Source organism: Corylus avellana, chromosome 11, assembly GCF_965113065.1.
Source record: "Corylus avellana chromosome 11, dhCorAvel1.hap1.2, whole genome shotgun sequence".
NCBI lineage: Eukaryota > Viridiplantae > Streptophyta > Magnoliopsida > Fagales > Betulaceae > Corylus > Corylus avellana.
The window spans coordinates 12603268-12623792 of record NC_142500.1 but is presented as its reverse complement, the minus strand read 5'-3'; the positions used below and the strand labels follow the sequence as shown (position 1 = coordinate 12623792).

At 40.0% G+C, this 20525-nt stretch overlaps 1 protein-coding gene and 1 long non-coding RNA gene across 3 annotated transcripts in view; both read left to right on the top strand.

Moving 5' to 3' along the window:
• Nucleotides 1-4029: 4029 nt before the first annotated feature.
• On the top strand, nt 4030-5127 carry LOC132164904 (uncharacterized). The gene is made up of 3 exons (XR_015909406.1): nt 4030-4331; nt 4461-4521; nt 4798-5127. It is a non-coding gene; the product is annotated as an uncharacterized LOC132164904 (long non-coding RNA).
• A 785-nt stretch (nt 5128-5912) lies between these two features.
• LOC132166509 (phosphatidylinositol 4-kinase beta 2) overlaps nt 5913-20525 on the top strand; it is a 31333-nt gene continuing 16720 nt past the window's right edge. For both annotated transcript variants that reach the window (XR_009438572.2, XM_059577336.2), the window contains exons 1-8: nt 5913-8005; nt 10524-10715; nt 10830-10878; nt 12623-12755; nt 12878-13397; nt 13890-13970; nt 14062-14181; nt 17036-17105. Coding sequence is in view for 1 of the 2 variants with exons in the window: in XM_059577336.2 (XP_059433319.2) it covers nt 6470-8005; nt 10524-10715; nt 10830-10878; nt 12623-12755; nt 12878-13397; nt 13890-13970; nt 14062-14181; nt 17036-17105 (2701 nt within the window). In the remaining variant the exon portion in view is untranslated. The remainder of the gene's footprint in view (nt 8006-10523; nt 10716-10829; nt 10879-12622; nt 12756-12877; nt 13398-13889; nt 13971-14061; nt 14182-17035; nt 17106-20525) is intronic.

Below are 20525 nucleotides of genomic sequence, written 5' to 3'. Positions count from 1 at the left end.
CCTATATCCGCACAACAATGCCTAATCATAATTAATCCCAGAAATTCATTCTATGCATGTTATAAATAAACAAGAAATTACCTTATTAAAGAATAAGCATAATCTATCATCGGTTGGCACGAATCGTCCACCTAACCACTAAGATGCGGTACGACCCGTCTTCCCTAGGTATAAATTATCAAATTTTTTAACAGGATACATACAATCAATGAATAAGTGTAACACATCTTGTTAGCACGGACTGTCTACCTAAATTATACTAAACTAGGGTATAATACAATCCGTCTTCCCTAGGTATGGCCTATCAAATCCTATTGATCATATGTTAATTAAACCCATAGTATAACCACCATCCTCATAATCACAGAAAACAAGAATAATTTGATTTCAATAAAAGTAAAATACTTTCTAAGACAAGAGAAGAATTTCACAAATATTGATTTTGGAATTTAAGAACAATTGCATTTAATATGAAGAACATAAATCAATTGTAGCAATCCTCATAGTTATACAATCAACATGCATAAATTGAAAATCTAGAAATTAAATACAATCAAACAATTGTGCTTGGATAGGGTTACATTAACACCCCACGAAGGGGTTTAGCCGCTCATGATCTTCTAAGCTCCAAAGACAAATTTCTGATTTCTAGCTCTAGGAAGCGGTGTGTCTGTTTACAATGTTTAGAACCCTATTTATAGGGATTATGAAAACCCTAAAAATCCTAGAAACCCTCAGAAAACTGGAGGTCAGTCTTCCAGTCCAATTGGGAGACTGAAAACCAAATCCACGTTGGAAAAGAATTGTTGCCGTGCAATACACGCTCGAGTGCGCTCGATCCAAAGTTTTGTGCGCTCGAGCGCAGCCTAGCTGTTATGCGCAAGAGCGCAGACATGCGCTCGATCCTTGGCCGTAGACACTCGATCGCAGGTGCGCTCGAGCTCAGGAATAGTTACACTTGATCCTAAATCCAGAATGCCCAGCTTTTTGCCATTTTAAGCCCAAATTTCAATGGTTTGTCAAATAAGACCTGAAACACAAAAACAAAACAAAATTAAACAAAATTAAAATGCTAAGGAATTAACATATGCAAATTAAGGGGCTTGAATTTGCAACATTCGGCGCTTATCATTTTTCTATTGTTAATTTATTATGTTTACTTATTATGTCTGTTTTTGCTTATTACGATTGAGATTGTTTTTGGGCTTATTATGTTGTGTTTGCTTCTTATACTATTTGAGATTTAGAATCTTATTTCACAGCCCAACTGAAAACTGAAAGCATTGAAAATATTATAAAATCCTTGAAAAATAGGAAAAATCGTTTTTGCACAGCCCTATCGAATTGCAGTTTTGAATTATAAACTTTATAATTGAAAGTTTGATTTTTATCAAAGTTTAAAACTTGCTAAGTGGTTAAAGGCTTAGTACTGGGCTAGTAACCCATCAAAGTTCAAAGTTTAAACAATTTAAAGGTTTCAATTGGGCTTGAAAATATAACAAAATCAGGTCAAATTCGGCCCAAAATGGATAAGTCCAGTAGTACAAATTTAGAATCATGGCTTAGCCAGTTATAGTGATGGTCAGTAACGGTATGAATCACGGTCGGCAAAAGTCAAGTGAAAATACCGACTTTGCCGACCGTGGCGGAGCGAAATGTGGCAAAGGCAAATTCCTAACCGCATTATCCAACTCCCACACCTAGACACAACATGTTTATTTAAACGGGTTGCATGTGTCATGTCGTGTTACCCGTTAAGAGAACATATCATATTCGGGTTTGGGTGTCCAACACGTTTATTTAAATGTGTCGTGTTCGGGTTTGGCATAAATAAGTTCGTGTCATAAAGAGGTTGACACGAACCCAACACGCCAACACGTTTTGCCAGCCCTAATTTAAACCTTTTTTTTTTTACTGAGTACATCAGCCTCAAAGACCTTTGACCTTAGGTATGTTAAATCTTTTTCTAAAGCTTAAAGGTACAACTAGCTTTTCAAGGGCTTAAACACCTTCAACTTAAGCATTTTAGACATATAGGCCTTGCTTGGAAGTAGTTTCATTTGGGCTCAGATTTGGGTTTAGTTTCAAATTTATGAAACCCAAGGTATTATGTGAGTTTTGGGCTGCCATAATGACAGACATTTTGGGCTTGTTTTAAGCTCATTTCTATTCGGCTCAGAATCAAATTTCGTAATGCAGTACGTGTAAATGCATAAATTTTTGGGCCGGTCCAGTATATGTTTGTTAGCTCGGTACAAAAGTCTGCTCCATGAATTTATGGATGGGTTAGGTACAAATTCAGTTGAGTGATAAATGTGTTTACCCACCCAAGATGCTTCATTTTATTTCTAATTCAATTTTACATGTCTATCCCCCTTAATCCCGCATATTGAGGCAATCACATGCCTTTTGATTTCACAATGACACAATGGGAATTGCAAAAATGCATTTTATTGTGTTGGTACAATAAATATAGTCTACCAAACATATTTACTTTGGCATTGTGATGTCCCACATCGCCTGAGTATGGAGATGAGGATGTGATTAAATGTATACTACACCCTTAATGACAACAATGCGTTTTAAAGTCGTAATGGTCATGATCTCATCAGAACTCCACAGTTAAGCGTGCTTCTAGTTGAGTAGTACCGGGATGGGGGACCTCCTGGGAAGTCTGATTTGGAGGAGCCAAAAGCAGACAATATTGTGTGTCATTGAGGTAGGGTGTTACAAATGGTATCAGAGCCATTGCGTAACCTGAGATAGGAGAGCGTGCACAAGCCCATGAAGATCGCTAGCAGGCACTCGCTGGGACAAACGCCAAGAATGGGCTAATCCCATGAGGGTTGCCAGCAAGGATGCTGGGTCCTAAGAGGGGGTGATTGTGACGTTTCACATTGCCTGGGTATGGAGATGAGGATGTGCTTAAATGTATATTATATCCTTAATGACAACAATGCATTTTAAAGCCGTGATGGTCATGATCCCATCAGAACTTCGCAGTTAAGCGTGCTTCTGCTGGAGTAGTACCAGGATGTGTGACCTCATGGGAATTCTAGTTTGTAGGAGCCAAAAGCAGACAATATTGTGTATCATTGAGGTGGGGTGTTACATGCATCTTGAAAATTGGTTTACGTCTAATTAATGTGCATCGTAACCAGTGTTTGTCTATTTCCTATAGACACTTGACTGTTCAACTTGGCAATCTCGTGGTTGTGTAGTCTACCCGTGCATTGTGCTATCCACAGCTGTCCATCTAATATCTGATGGATACAATTTGCATGATTTGATGTATGTTAAAAAGAATGTGTAATCGGGGAGAGTAACATGCATTATTGCATGAAGATAACGCCAAAATAAGGCTGCCATTTGGAGATTTGAATATATTTTTCCCAATAAAAATTTACTTTTGCTGCATATGATATCGTGTGTAGTTGTCCAAGAAATTTATTCCAAATTTGAATCAAATATACTGCCCGTTAAGCAAGTCATCAATGTGGTCGGCCTAGTATGGTTAATTTGGTGGCTTAGTTTCGCATATGTAGTGTTATGCCATTGTAGCCATACATGTGTATCATTAAAACTAAAGTCGGTGGTACTGTCCATGCTATAAAGTAGCTAAAGATCAATTCAAAAAATTTCAAAAGTTGTCGCTTTGATCCTCTCAGTCACCCCATAACCGTCCAATTGTGCGCTTTCAAAGTGACTCATTGTTAGCCATTCGATTATAGGCCGTTATATATCTTTGAAACATTCGTATTTGGTCTTACCTAATGCATACATGCAGTAGATTCAGTCTTTTTCTAGTATACTCTTTGACGGCGAGGAGCGTTTTAAAGGTTGAGCATGCAGATCTGGACCATCCATAATTAAATATAAACATAAATATGAAAAGGTCCACACTTCCGTTCACTACCTACTCTAAAACACATCGTTTTCAATTTCCCTTACTCATTAATGTATATCATTCCTGCTTTTAAAAGATCTCCCCACAAAAGCATATCTTCAATTCGTACCCATATCTTTCTCTTCAACGTCTCCTCGGCATCTCCTCCACAGTGGCCACTTTGCAGACCTCGAGGGCGTCTTCTCTGCACTCCCTACTCCGTAGAAGCCTAGGAGATTAATTACTACATACACGTATGGGATTTGAGTTGATGTGCACAGTGACCTTGATGTGTAATTAAACCCTTCCTTCGCACAACCCCTTAACAATGGTTGAGTACCCCTTCCATTGCACTTGCAGCTGTCATACTAGTGTTAGCCGTAAGCGCAAAACTCACAACTCGCCAGTCTCAAGCATTACGGCATCGAAAATGCGATCTTGGAAGGTAACCCAACAATTGCTTCTTGTCATTCAATTTTTTTAATTTTTGTTAATTTTTGGGCATTGTAATTACAATTACTTACAAGTGTAAACTATTGATGACATCTTAACCCATTCTTACATCCATCGGCAGGCATATTGCACCAGGAGCACCAAATACCATCACACCACCGCCCCTCAAAAACTGCAAAAAGGTTCCAATAAAAAAACCCCAACCTGTTTAGTATAACTTTTTTATTTTATTTTATTTTTATTTTTTATATATTCTTTTTTATTTTTTTTGAAAAGCTTGCCTCTATTTATCTATAAGTTTACGTTAAATATATTTTAGTTTTTTTGTCTATATCTGTCTTTGTGGAAAAAATGAATTTAGATCGTGATATATGTGGCTTTGATATATTAGAATATATATTACTCAAATAAATATTATATTTGTTTCTTGTTTTTTTATGGTCTTCCTTCCCCACTAGATGGCCAACCAAGAAGCTTCATAGCCCCTCAGGAAGTTTCATTGCCCCTCACTGAGCCATGTGTCACAAGCTAGGACACATGGCTCAGTGAAGCAGCAAAGTAACATGTGCGTAGAAGACGTGGAGTTGATATATAGTTGGAAGAAGCTACAAGCTACTAGTTTTGGACACGTGCGTTTATAATATAAAGAGGCGTGCGTTGTAATTGAAATAACTAAATTAGTTAAAAGGAGTGCAGAGTTTGTATAAAGAGGATAACTAAGACAAAGAGAGATGTATCTCTTGAGTTGTATTGTTCTAGATGAACTGTGTCGGTTTTAGGCTCCTTGAACCGCCTACATTTTCAATAAAGATTCCATATTCATTTGATTTCTATCATTTCGATTTCAATCAAATTTTCCATAACATAGTGTTTATCCGTTACTCTGAGGCATGGGTGACTTTAGAGGAAAAAATGAATGGGCATGTTTGAAAATCCAAGTGTTTTTTGGCCCATAATTTCTTTCATGGAAGTCAATAATCTTTCACAAAAGTTAGTAGAATTATAGATACTAGTGAAATGAACAAGGTGACCATCCCCGGCCACCAAAAATCTTAAATAGTAATTTATATATATATTTTTTTGAATAAAAGGAAATTTTTTTGGGTATTTTAGTATTATACGTTAAGAAAATTCTAAAAGAGAAGTAACATTCCAAATTTTTGAAAAATAACAATTCAGTATTAAGAGTTTTTAAAATTTTAAAATATTATTTTTATTTTCAAAATTCTGAAAGCAAAAGACGAAAAACGAGCTGCATGCATTCATCATGCCTAGCCACATGTCAAAATCTGCCTTTACATGTCGCAATAATAATCTTAATTAATTAATTAATTATTATTATGTTTTTTTGGCTTCTGGGCGTGGTTAAAGAAAAAAGAAAAAAGAAAAAAAAAAGAAAAAAAAAAAGGAAAGAAAAAGAAGGAGAAGACTTCCCCACCGCACCAAATCAAAAATTTAAAACTTGAATATCGCAATAATGCTTTTACGTTACACAATTCACTCTCTGGAGGGAAATTCAAGGAACCCCACGCCACCAACTGTGCGCACTCGCACGCATGCGCACGTTAGCAGCGTTCAATTTTCACGTTATTTTTTAAATCCTAATATAGCGACTAATAATTACCTCACCCTGCTGCTCTTTCTCTCTCCAACTACGACCACCTCCACCACCACGACCGCCACGTCCAGAAGCAGCACAACGACGTCGTTTGCCACGAGGAAGATCCACTTTCCGCGTTCGCTTCGTCTCGGTTTGTATTCAGAATCCGATTCCACTCTCTCCGCGTAAGCGCAATTCGATCTCTCTCGTTTTCTCGAATCCAAAGTTTCTCGCATTTTCTCGGTGCGAGTTAATGGTATGTTCCTCTTTCTTCTCCTGAGAAACGAACAGAATATTCATTTCTCTGTTAAATTTATGCATCGGATTTAGGGCTTCTGGTCAGGAACTGCGAATATCAAGGGCTTCACACTAGACATTTGAATTGAATTGCGGAAGAGTTGTGGATTGCTTTTGGTGGGCGAAATTAGGGTTTTCCATGAAGGTTTAGGGGATTTCTAGGGTTTATATCGGATCAGTGGAATGTTAGATTGGATGATTTGGTTGTGGTTAGCGTGATGACGGATTGAGCAATGGTGCGGCTTCTGGGACTGACTCGCGGAGAATCGGATGAGTCGCCTCGCGAGATCACCTCGCGGACCAACCGGGCGAGTGAGTCCGGCGAGAACGGGTGGCTCATTCGGTTCTTCGACTCGGCGTTCTTCTGTGAGTGGATCGCCGTTAGCTATTTGTACAAGCATGATCACCCTGGGGTACGAGACTACCTCTGTAATCGGATGTACACTCTACCCTTACCGGGTGTGGAGAGCTATTTGTTTCAAATTTGTTATATGATGGTGCACAAGCCGAGCCCGTCTTTGGACAAGTTTGTCATTGATATATGCTCCCTATCGTTGAAGATTGCTCTGAAGGTGCATTGGTTTTTAATGGCGGAGATTGAGGATTCGGATGATAATGAAGGGATTAGTAGGATACAAGAGAAGTGCCAGATTGCAGCGACGTTGATGGGTGAGTGGCCTCCTCTGATACGGCCTCAAATTGTGTCATCAAGCCCTGGAAGCAAGAACCAGGTTTTGAATAGGTTACTGTCATCGAAACAAAGGCTGTTGTCCCTAACATCGTCACCGCCCACTTCGAAGACTCTATCGTTCTCGCCTTCATCGGGAAACAATTTGCAAGAGGATGGTAATCAGTTATCTTCAGAGGAGAACAATATTTTAAAGAAGTTCATTCCAAGTCCGAAGGTTCGAGATGCGTTCCTATTCAGGAAGTCTGCAGAAAAAGATGATGATGAGTCGGAGAAGGATGGGTTCTTTAAGAGGTTTTTGAGGGACAGTAGAAGTGAGGATGAGGCAGGTTCAAAGGTTCGAGATATGTTGCTTTTCAGGAAGTCGGCGGAGAAAGAAGATGATGATTCTGAGAAGGATGGGTTTTTTAAGAGGCTTTTGAAGGACAGTAGAGGTGAGGATGAGGAGTTGACGTCGAGCTCAGATGGGTTTTTTAAGAAGTTGTTTCGGGATAGCAAGAGTGACTCTGACGATAAATCGATTTCTAAATCAGTGGAAGATGATGAAAAGGAAGGCTTCTTTCGTAAGTTTTTCAAAGAAAAGTTTGAGGACAAGAAGGATGGGAATGATGGGAAGGGAGATGAAGATATTGGCAACTCGGAAGAAAAATGTTCTAAATCTGTTGAAGATGATGAAAAAGAGGGGTTCTTCCGGAAATTATTTAAAGATAAGGACAAGAAAGATGAAGATACGGTGAACTCGGAAGAGAAAAGTTCAAAACATGCTGAAGATGATGAAAAAGAGGGATTCTTTAGGAAATTATTTAAAGATAAGCATGAGGACAAGAAAGATGCAAATGATAAAGCTGATGAGGGGAGTGCCAATGCTGAAGAAGAAGAGCCTTCCGACTTTTCATTGTTCCGAAGATTGTTTCGTGTGCACCCTGAAGATTCCAAAAGTACTGTCGCTAATGAAATCAGCAATGGTGGTAGCTTGTTTGAAAGTAGTCCAGGAACTGAAAGTTTTTTTCGCAAATTGTTTAGGGATCGAGACCGTTCAGTTGAAGACTCAGAGCTGTTTGGTTCAAAGAAATACAAAGAGGTCTGTTCAGATGTGGTTTATTTTTATGTTTTTCCCTTAATATGAAAGCATAGCCTTCACTTTGCAGCACTCTTTTTTTCCAAATTATGTTGACATAAACAAAGAATATATGTTTTCCTTTGCAGTTTTAAAGATTTTAGTAGAATGTGATCTCAACATTTGATTATTGGCACTCTTTATTATGTGTGCACTATTAATTAATTCTCTAATTCATGAGGAATTCCCAAATTATACTTTCTTCTTTGCTTGTAGTTATACATGCCATTATTGTGTAGGTGTATCTCTTGTATAATTTCTGTGTAAATAGGTTGCACCTTTTTAATGATATTTCGATTACATATATATATAAAAAAGACATGCCATTATTGTCCCATTTACTCTAGTTAATGACACATTTCTTCCGATTTCGAGGCAATACTTCTATTAGAAGTTTCAGAATAGATATGTGGAAATAGTCGCAGAATGTAAATTTGCTTTTAGTTTTATTGTTGTCCCCAATGGCAAGGTAGTTCTAATAGCCACTTGATAATCGCAGACACAATTCAAAGAGAGGTGAACATCTTATAAACTTCTAGGGTGGATCAAACTGAAGAGAAAATATATTGAGGATATGAGATGTACATTTTAAGACATGGCAAAGAAAGAAGTTTGGCTGACAGTGTCTTTAATATGGTAAGTACTGAATTGAAGAGAAATTAGAACAGGAAGACCCCTCCACGTTCCGTTCCACTTATAATATTGGAAAATAACGTTCCATTTCAGGCTTATTGGCCTTGTTTGTCTGTACTTCTGGCCGAAATTTTGCATCTTGCGAGGTACTCTTGTTAAGTTTTTTTCTAAAGGGTTTATAAAAAAATTCACTGTTGGTCATTTTATAATTGCTATCAACAATGGCTCTTCTCTGCGTCCTATCCTCAAGAGCCGTGCAAGACTAAACTGTCTTACCTGTTTTTTCGCTTTTACTTTTCTTACTGTAGCACCTCTGGGAAATTCAGTTGGTCTTCCCTTAGACATACTTGTAGGAGCCCTGAGATAGCGGATTGTTGTACCTTATACGCTGGGATTTTTAGGCCCCTCTATTTTTCTCGTGTGTCATCTCAGATCTTTATTATTCTCTTCCATTGGTTTTACTCTGAGAAATAACTTTAATAAGCTTCCTGTTATATGTCTTCCCCATGGTGATTTGTTCCTCCTACCCCCCTTCAGCTCTATCTCTACTTCGAGCCTGTCTTGTTCTTTTACAAGCTTCAAGCCAGTAATATTGTAACGTTCTTTTCATATGTGATACTCTAAGTTAAGCCTAGTCAAGTCTGGTAGTTTATTGAATGCTTTGTGCCTCAATGATGAAGGTTAACCCATTTTTGATCCCTTAATGTTCCGTTCCAATGAATACAGCTGAACTTTTCCTGAGTGAAATGGTGTTCATTTTGTTCCAATGAAAAAGCCTGATTACTTGAGTTGAACGGTATTGATAGTCTTGGAGATTAGGAGTCCAGGAGATAGGTTTTTGAATTAAAGGATAACAATTAGAGTTTTGAAAATAGAATGAAATAAGTGTGTGCGGGCGCGTGAGAGAGAGGCGGAATGACATAGCACAAGTACAAGTTGTTCCAATTAAAAGCCAGATTGGCTGAGTAAAATGGTATTGACAACCATGGAGATTAGGAGTCCAAGAAACAGGTTGTTGAATCTAAAGGATAATAATTAGTGTATCGAAAATACAATGAAAAAAGAGTGAGGATGGATGTGGAAGAGGAAGTTAATGTTATATGGAAATGCCTTGAAAGTAGGACTGCAGTACATATCCTTTCCATTCAATGAACATGATATTTTATCCATGCATGTAGAATATCAAGAGCAATGCTGTACAAACCTAGGAAGCCTTTACAGAAGGTCTCTTTATGCTACGCTTGAATTTGCAGCCAAACCAACTTTTTTCTATTAGCTTCTCATTGGCCAATCGCATGGCCTTCTCTAAGTTCTTTTGGTCACTACTCATCCCCTGCATGATGTATATCCATTAACTTGCTCTTTCTATGGGAACTCCCTGAAGCTACTTGTCCAGCGTGCCTTATTTGTGATCCTTAGAAGATGGTTAGATAAACTTAGCATCAAGGTAAAATACACAGAATTGCAGTATTCAATGGAGACAGTCAGTCATGAAATCTTTCACCGACAATACTTGCAAATAAGTTCTTTTCCCTCTACATGATGAATAGTATGGATGAACGGTTTTTGATCTGGTGATATCTTCCATGATTTAGTATGTGGAAAGAACCAGTGGTTGACCCAAGGGATGGACATGCCATAGTTAGATGCAAAAGAAAAGAAAAAGAAAAAAGAAGTTTAGTAGAGGGACGTTTAGCTGCACATGTCTTACATTTTGCTAAGTAATCGAAAAATAACATTAAAAACGTAAAGGCACCCCTAATTATATAGAAAGTATACAAGAGAAAGTACCTAACTAGAAGGATCTTACAGTTTGCCATGTTGATTCACCATGCTCTTATTTTGGCAGAAGCATCCTGGTTCCCCAAAGCAGCGGAGCGAAAAGTCAGATGCAAAACCCCCACTTCCAAATAATACTGTATCACAGTCCCGAAAAGGGGCTTATCACGAGTCATTGGAGTTTGTGCAGTCATTATGTGAGACATCATATGGCTTGGTTGATGTATTTCCAGTTGAAGATCGAAAAAGTGCTCTTTGTGAGGTCAATTATGTTTTTTTCAATGCTTTCTTTGTACTGATACATGTTTTGTAACAATATCTACATTCATATTTGTCACGTTTGAATGTTTTTCTGATGCTTTTATTGTGTTTCTAGTCTCTCGCAGAGCTCAATTTGCATGTAGCTGAGGCTCAAAATAGTGGAGGTACTTCTTTAATCACTGTAGGTTTAAGTATAGGAATGTTCATCCTGAGGCACGCTGCCTTTGAGTATTTTCTTATGTGTAATGTTTGAACTAGTGGCATGATATTGTCGAAAGAATTGTCAGGAATAGTGTGGTATGTTTCTAAAGACGTGGTTAAGTAATGTGAAATATTGAAAAACTTTTGACTTTTGAAACTAAAACAATTTCAAGAAAAATCTGTTTTGGATATTGTCTCTATTTTTTTTCTCCACTATATTTTTCAAAGATGTTCAGAATGCCTATGTGGAAACAAGTCTAAGGCATTTTTGAAAGTGTTAGCTTTAGGAGGTGTCTTTATTCTTATAGAAGTATATGCAAAAGTGTAAGGCGTGTTAGTATATGGAATGTAATAATGCATCATTCTTCAGATTGATGAATAATGTTACTTGTAGGAATCTACTCTAGTTGAATTTTGATGGGTGGATTCTTTTAATAAAGTATTTTCTTAAAAAAAGTAAAAGAAATTGATTATGGGATTCTGCTTTCCTATAAGAAAATGTTTTGGATGCACTTATAAGTTGTGCTCCTGTTGTTTTGTATGCCCAGTGTTTCGTTTAAATGTAAGCAACTCCTGTTGTTTCCAAGGTTCTATGCGAACTTACATCTTCTTCTCTAGTTGCTGGACTACTCTGCTTTTCCCCTTTCCTTTTCTATTTTTTGTGGAGGATTTTGTTTTTATTTCTTTCACCTTCTCTCTCCCCACCCCCTTCTTTTGCTTACTTTTCCTTCATCTTCTCTCTCTCTCTCTCTCTCTTTCTCTCTCTCTCTCTCGTTGTGTTCTTGATTAATAGACTGATAGATTTGGATTCTTCTCGTACTATGTTGATTTTGACTTGAAATTCTGCGATCTTAAATAACAAGGTCAAGGGTGCACAAAAATTGTTTCTTTCTAACAAGGTATGAAGAGGCAAATTTGTTATTGAGTTTGAGGCTTGCCAACAAAAGATATGGCCTTTAGCAAGTTGTTTGCTATTATCTTTTCATCTTCATGTTCTTTTATGAGGTTTGATATATTAACACTCATATGTATTACATGCATATATAAAGTAATGGAAAAGTAGACATAGCCCCCCTCAAACTAACACCCAATCAGAATGTCCTTCCCAAACTAAAGATTGCATCAATATCTCTCCCCCAAACTACCAAAAATTTGGAATGTCCCCCAAATGACAAAAATACCCTTAATAATTTTTTTTTTTAAATAGTGGTGTCAAACAAACAGGGCACAAGACCCACTGCTTTCTTTTTCCCTCTTTTTTATTTTTTTCTGTCTCCCGAATTTCTAGGGGTTTTTTTGTCCCATTGAAAAATTTTAAGGGCATTTTTGTCTTTTTGCGGGAAAAGGGGGTATATTGCAAATTTTTGGTAGTTTGGAGGGGAAATTGATACAATCTTTAGATCGGGGGGATAGTGCAAATTGAGTGTTAGTTTGAGCAGGGTATATGTACTTTCATCAAAGTAATAAAAATAATCAAGTTATTTATTCACGGATTATTCTGGTTATTGTTTTATGCTTTTACTTATTGGCTCTTAACCGGCACTTTTCGTAGAGCACTATTGACGTGTTTTCAGTTAACTCTCATTATTGCATATAGCTACATTCTCTTATTTGAATAATGCTGATTATATTTAGGAGTTTACTTCCCCATTGAAAGGGGATTTATCTACGTACTCTTATTTTAGTAATGCTTATCATATTTCCTAGGAGTTTGCTTCCCAATGGGAAAGGGGATGTATCGTGTGATTCATATACCTGAGGATGAAGCCATTCTTTTGAATTCAAGGGAAAAAGCACCTTATCTGATCTGTGTTGAAGTTTTGAAAAGTGAAATGCCAAGGTAATACATCATCTAAATGCAGTAGTCCCTAATTGTTTCAGTTACTGAAACCAGTACCTTTGGCGAAAGGATTTCTAACTCACTCATATTTTTTGTTCCTTTTTTCTCAAAACTTGTTTTAGCAATGCAAAGGACACATCTGGTGTGCAAAAGCTTTCTAGAGCAGGAATTCCTCTGGCAAATGGAGATGCATTATTGCAAAAGCCCCCTCCTTGGGCTTATCCATTGTGGACTGCCCAGGAGGTTTATCGTAATAGTAATGATAGAATGTCAAGGTCAACTGCCCAAGCAATTGATCAAGCAATGACACATGTTTCAGAGGCGAAAAAAAAGTTTGTTAATGTGAGTCTTTCTGTAGAGAATCGATTGCCTATCCAGTCGGAGAGCACTGAACACAGTTGCAACGATTGTGCTAGTCTGCAGTCTACTTCAGCTTCTGCAGGTGTTGTGTCCAGGAATTATCAATGTGGTGAATGTGTGACTCACACATCAAGAGCAGCACATAGTAGTGATTTGGAGTGGGTAAGGGTAGTGCTGGCAGCAGATCCGGGGATTAGAATGGAAGACATTGAGGATCAAGGGCCACCACGTCGGAAGGAACACCGTCGGGTTCCAAGTACAGTAGCTATAGAGGCAGTAAAGGTGGGCCTTTGGGTGATCTTAAGTACTGTTGACGCTATTGTTGCCATTATTGTTTAATAATACAATGTCAAATTATAAATGCCTGCTGCTTATAGTTTTATGGTAGCAATCTACTCGCTAAAGGAGGTTATCAGGGAGGAGGGTGGTAGGCCCTCTTATCTGCTCACGCTTTTTATTCCTAAAAGCTAGCTTTCTTACCAACTTTGCTGCATTAGTTGTCTTTCCAGTGTCAGTTTGAAGAATTTAGTTGTCTATCATGATTGCGTCCTTTGCGCTTTTTAATGAACTTGTTTTTACTTATAAAAAAGAAGTTGTAATGCTGTTGAAACATCAACTCATTAAAGGATAATATGCCTGGCGGTAAATGATCGGGCTTGTATTACCTAAAATCAATTTCCTTGCATGTATCCATTCTGCACGTGAGGTTTTTTTTTTTTTTTTTTAAAAATTCATATTTGTTTGGGATGTTAGCGAACTTTGAACTTTCTGCAGGCTGCTGCAGCGAAAGGAGAAGCACCTCCTGGGCTCCCTCTGAAAGGAGCTGGTCAAGAGTCATCAGATGCACAACCAAGGGTAAATTTTAATTTAAAATTGGATATTTTTCACTTTTGTTGTAGTGTGTAAGGGGAGAATATAATATCCAAGAGACCTAATTTCTATTCAGGTTAGTGGTAGTTCTCCCAAGGCCAGTGATGCCTTATCCGGCGAACATTGGGAGGTAAAGAAAGAAAGGATACGTAAAGCTTCAGTGCATGGAAATTTACCTGGTTGGGATTTGCGCTCAGTAAGTTCTGTATACAGTAAACAATTTTTTTAATGAACATATTGGTTTTGAGTAGTGTGAACTAGATAATTGGTAAACATTGAGCATTCTTTTTCTCTAGCATGCTGGATGATTTCTAAGATATGCATTTGTGCGTGCAAATAATTAGAACAAGATGTCCATCTGGCGATCTCTTTAGCTGATTGTATAGTTTAAGCTTAGTCTCATCAAACTAGAGTTTCTTCACCTATGATTTTTTTTTTTTTAACCTGGCAGAGGTTAAAAAGATCGAAACCTTCCGACAGTTATTCCCTATTTGTTTAGCCAAAAATTGGCCCCCCTCTCTTCCCCCCTCCCCGTGTTTTTTCTCCCTCTACATTTTTTAGGTTAGCAAGGTAGTTTTCTGCCCTAGCGGCGGCGCTGTTTAGGCATTGTGCGCTAGGCTCTGGTCAGCCGCTATGGAACGGCGCTTCTCCATAGAAGCGAAATCCTTTTGCCTGTCAGCGAAGGAAGGGTGTCCTGATCTTCGGTTGGAGGAAAAGAGAAAAGGGTTCGTAGGGGTAATTTTCGTGAGCCAACCTTGTGCTTCATGGTTGGTGGATATGGTCGAGGAGGCGAGTCAATCTCTGTTGAAGGTTGATATCGCCAAGTCATACCGTGAGGGCGACAAGGCTTTGATGGTGCATGGGGGTGTTAATAAGGCAGGTAGTTTCCTGGAGGTGGCTGTCTTTGCTGAGGGAGGTCGTAAAGGAATCATTTGGCTACCTGCGGGCCGTGGAGGGAGGGGATGGCGTCGGTTTGCAAATGAATTGCGGAGGTTGTTGGGTCCAACAGCCTCTACGCATCATGTTCTGGGGACGCAGCTCAAGCTTGGTTTGGGAGAATCCTTCTCTGGATGTCACCCTGGGCGCTCCTTTGCGGAGGTTCTTCGACTGGCGGCTGGTTCTGAGGAGCCTTTCGTTGGGAGGAGGGTTAGATCTTCGCAACACATTGATCTCTTCCCGGTGAAGGACTCTTTCGAGACCGGGTACGGTGAGTATGAGTCGCGGGTGATGGTGGACTGGGTGGAGTTGGAGTCACCGGATCCTGCTAATCTGGCTACATGTTTCATCCCGACGGCGGATCATACGAAGAAGAAGAAAAAGAAGAATAAGATGTTGCTAGGTTTTTTGCGTTCTGTTTTGGGCCGGGTCCTAGCTGGGTTAGTTAAAGAACTTTTAGTTGGGCTGGGTGTTCGCGAGTTTGGGTCTTTCCTTAAGCCCAAACACGCTGCGTATTTCAAGACAGCTTGGCGCAAGGGTTTGAAGCGTCGTGGTAAGTTTTTGCCCAAATCGCAACTATGTGGTTCTGCCTCGCCGGGAGAGATTGATGTTCCGGCCGATCGTAGGGAGGCGTGCGTATCTGAGGTTTTTGCGCTGGTCGCCGGTGGTCTCGCCGGGGTTTCTAGCGATGATTCCGAGCTTGCGTTGGTGGGGCTGTCGTTGGCGGAGGTGCATCCGGAGTCAAATCAACTGGTTTGTGCGGCAGGGTCTGTTTCTCTTGGAACGGCGATGGTCCCTGTTTTTCCGACGAAGGTTGCTCTGTTGCCGAAGAATACCCAGAACTGGTTGTTGACTCCGGTGAGTACCCATGTCTCTCCTTTGTCTCCGGTGGTGGTCTCTGCTCCTCCGGTGGGAGCTGGTTCTGTTCCGACGAAGGAGGTTGAACCCGTTAAGACTGTTCCGGCGAAAGGGTTGCTACTTCGGGGGTTTTTAGGGTCTAGAAATGTTTCCTCTTCCTCTCTGCCTGGGATGAAGGAGGCTTCATCGTCGGTAAAGGGCTCTAAGGTTGTAGTCGAAGATTCACTGACATGTTCTATTTCGGGAAAGCATGCGGCTGAGCTGGGTTTGAGATTAAGCGAACCTTTTCCTCGAATGTCGGAGAGCGGTGCTCCGATTTATTCCCCTGTTTCCAAATCTCAAATAGGGTATGCCCGGAGGGTGAAGGAGAAGCTTGCCAAGCAGTTGCAGAAGAACAAGGAGCTGTTTGCCGACGTTGTAGCGGAACCCTCCGAGAAGGGGGCGGGGAACTATTCGGAGGTGGTTATAGATGCGGCGAATTTCGCCTCCAGTGTGGGACTGTCTAATGGTGAAGGAGGTGATGAGAAGAGTCTTTTGAATCTCTTTTCGAATATTGAAGAGGAGCGGGAGCCCTTTACCTCTAAGGCAAAAGGGAAGCGGGAAATCAAGAATTTAGAATGCTCCATCAACTATGAGGTTAGAGAGAGACTTTCTCCGAAGCGGTACTATCGCCGTCGGGGTTGTGTTGGAACCAAAAATGCATTCTCCTTTCCTCCAGAGGTGCATTAGGGTTCTTGTTTTTTTTTTAGGGCTGGTGGTGGGTTTTGTGGGCTTCAGTGTTTGGGTTTTTTGGGTTCTTGCTTTGGTTTTTTCGCTTGGTGGTGGTTATAGTTGGGTTGGGTTTCTTTGGGGTCTGTTTTTTGGGTTTTTTTGGGCTACCTATGTATACTCTTTTGTGTACTTAGAGGCGCATTGCGCTTTTTTTTGATATATACAATTTACTTATAAAAAAAAAAAAGTTATTCCCTATTTGCTGTTGGATGTTGATTATTTGGACCATTTTTTTTAACCACTACCCCTTGCTCTTCAGCTTGTTTATCATTAATTGGGAGAATTGGCAACTGTTGGTCATGCATAAAGGTTGCTTGTTCTCTTTTGGCTGTATATCTGAAATTCTTGAAAGTTTGAGGCGTTTGATTTTATGTCATTGTTATTGAAGACTGATATGTCTTTGTATATGTTGTAAATATTTTGTGGTGGGTGTAATAACGCATTCAACATTAATGACATTTTTCGCTTTCTTGCTTTTCACGTAGGTTATTGTCAAGAGTGGTGATGATTGTAGGCAAGAGCATCTTGCTGTGCAACTTATTTCTCACTTTTATGGTAAGTGCCCCGTTGTATTTATTTTGTTTCATGTTATGTAGTTCTTTGTCTTGTTGCATGGTTCCATCTTGTCCAGCTACTTACTTTAGAATGTTCTACACTTTGTAAAGAACTTTTTCAATCTGCTGTTTAATGAGGTCAAATAAGATGTACTGTTGAGACATGGAATTGCTTATTGTTAAAGTCAAATTAAGATGAGCTAAAATATAGTTAGAATTGGGTTTCCCTCCCTCAATCTTGCTTTTTATAATGACGGGAAAACCATAGCTCTCTCTATCGTGTTTAATTTTCAAAGATGTTTGCCATTTCTTTTATGGTTGGACTTCGATGGCGCTTGAGGCCAATAGTTTTTGGAGCCTGAACCAAATGGCATCTCCTTTCCCATCAACAAGGGATGGAGGGTGAGGTCACAGTTTGAATCTTGTACAGGTGTGTGACTTGTATTTGCTTATGAAAAATAGATACAAGGCCCTTGAGTCGATGAGATAATTTTTTTATGAATTTATTTATTTCTGTCTTCATAAATGATTGATGTGCCTTAAGTGCAGTCTTTTGTTCTCTGAACTGTGAATGTTTGTGTTGTAGTTGGTAGATTTGTTATGGCGGGAGTTATGGGAAGGGCTAGGAGATGAGTTCAAATTCCACCCGGTCAGTTGGTCCAAGGTTTGTTCCTTGCTTTTTGAGGGAGAGTTGAGAATCTGAAACTTGGTTTTGTTCAACCATGCTCTTTTGAGGAAGTGGCTTTGGCAGTATTTGCGCTATTTGGTGGTTGTCCTATCGCTTTAGAGGCACCCCTAGTTTTATCTTAGCCCAAAACTGAAATCTCTAAAGGTAAACATTAAAAGGTGGAACGAGCAAGTGTTTGGTAATGTGGCGTCGCTTAACAAAGCGAGATTTGAAGAGCTAAGTGCTTTCGATAATATGGAGGGTGAAAGAAGCTTAAACGATGAAGAGAAGGTGAGAAAAAGCCTTCTAACCAGCAAGCTGGGAAATTCTATCTTGCAAGAGGAGATTAGCTGGAGACTAAAGAGTAGGGTTCTCTGGCTGAAAGAGAGTGATAAATGCACTAAGTTTTTTCATCGAGGCGCCAACTTGAACTGGAGATTGAATTCTATAGAGTCCCTATCGGTAAATGGCTCTATTTCGTCCAACCAAGATGTTATCAGGGATCACGATATCCAGTTCTATGAGACTCTGTTTTCTTAACACCATAGTTGGAGGCCCAGGTTGGACAACCTTGCTTTCGATCTCTTGGACACAGAGGAGGCCTCTTGTCTTGAGCTTCCTTTTGAGGAACGGGAGGTATTAGAGGTGGTGAAGAGAGTGAATAGAGACGTAAATTTCTAACAAAGGTTTTTGGTTTGGATGGGTTTTCTATGGCTTTCTTTCAAGATTGCTGGGACGTGATCAAAACAGATATTTTGGGGGTATTTTTAGACTTCCACGCTTGTGGTAAGTTTGAGAAAAGTCTTAATGCCACCTTTATCGCTCTAATTCCGAAGAAGCTTGGAGCTTCGAATCTCAAGGATTTCCGTCCTATTAGCCTAATAAGCTTGGAGCTCGGGCACCTGTGGAGGGCTCTGACTTGGGGAGAAGTCTTCCTGTGGGAGGCGACGCCTGCTTGATGGAGGCGATGAGGATTCTGGCGAAGGAGTTCCTTGCTAGGGTAGGGACTGAGTTGGATCGGGTCATTTTTTAGGGTTTGGGTCTTAAGATCAATGCTTCGAGGGATATTAGGAAAAGGATGGTTCGGGTTTTCTCTAGGTTGGGCCTAAAGCCCAAGTTTCTTCTTGGGTATAATTTGAGGGGGAGGCGTAAGTTGAAGTCTATTTTGAGGCCCAGACCTTTGGATCCTGTTTTTCGGTTTAAGTCTAACGCTGGCGTTGATTGGGTTCCAAAACCTGATTCGGGGCAGGGGGAGGCTTCTTCGGAGAAGGCGCCAGAGGTGATTCTGGGCGGCTACTTCAGTGCGGTAGAGTCCTCTTGCTTGGGTATCTCGAGTGACGACGTGATCCTAGGTTCTGTAGCAGGTTCTGATGAGGCGGTCTCGACTGCTCTGTCAGGTAAGGGTGCTGTTTCTTCTCCTGTGAAGAGTATGCTTCGGCGTGGATTACCTATGTATTTCTTGTCTCTCTTTCCCATTCTAGCTTTTGTGGCAAATTGGATCGAGAAGCTTCATCGAGATTTCCTATGGGGTGGAATAGGTGATGAATTTAAATATCACTTGGTTAGTTGGCCCAAAATTTGCTTTCCTATTTCCGAAGGAGGTTGTGGGATTTAGAGTTTGCGGCCGTTCAATCAACCCCGGTTAGGGAAATGGTTGTGGCGTTATGTGAATGAGAGCGAGGCTTGGTGGAAAGCTATTGTAGATGCCAAATTCGGTTGTGATTGGGGTGGGTGGCGCTCCTCTAATCCTTCAGGATCGTATGGGGTGGGGCTTTGGAAGTACATTAGAAGGGGGTGGAAGCTTTTTTCGAGTCATACCAGATTTGATCTGGGTGTTGGGTCGAACATTTGATTTTGGGACGATGTGTGGTGTGGCGAGATATGTCTCAAGGAAGCATTTCCGATGTTATATAACATCGCTAGCGCGAAGGATGCGCCTGTCGTTGTTAACATGGATTATTCAAGTGGCTCCCTTCAGTGGAATGTCACATTTATTCGTTTGGCTCACGATTGGGAAGTGGATGTTCTAGCCTCCTATTCCCTCTTGTACTTCTTTAGGGGGAATAGAGTAGGGGCGAACAAGTTTCGGTGGATCCTGTCTTGCAAAGGGGAATTCAATGTTAGATCCTTTTTCCAGATTCTAGTTCACAAAGATAATCCTCATTTCCCTTGGAAGAGTATTTGGCAGACCAAGGCTCCTTCGAAAGTGGATTTCTTTGCCTGGTCGGCAGCCCTAAGAAAGATTCTCACCATGGACAATCTCAGGATTAGACATCTAATCATTGTCAACAGGGTGTTGCATGTGTAAACTGAACGGGGAGTCTATTGATCATCTCCTCCTCCACTACGAGACCGCCAGTGCCTTATGGAACGCCATATGTAGTCGCTTTGGTCTTTCTTGGGTTATGCCTAATAGAGTGGCAGATTTGTTCGCCTGTTGGTGGTTAGGGGGTCGCTCTCGAAGCGCGATAGTTTGGAAGATGGTTCCTCTTTGCCTTATGTGGAGCCTTTGGAGGGAAAGAAATGACAAAATCTTCAATGACCTAGAGAGGACTTTAAAGGAACTCTTATCCTTCTTTTTTTTCTCTCTTTACTTGGATAGCTACTTATTTAGCTCCTCTAGTTATTAGCTTTTCTGACTTTCTTACTCTCTTTTCTCTTTGCTAGTTACGTGTTCTCTTGTATACTTACTGTGTATTAGGGTTGCGCTGCTCTACGCTTTTTGGTATATACAACATTACTTATAAAAAAAAA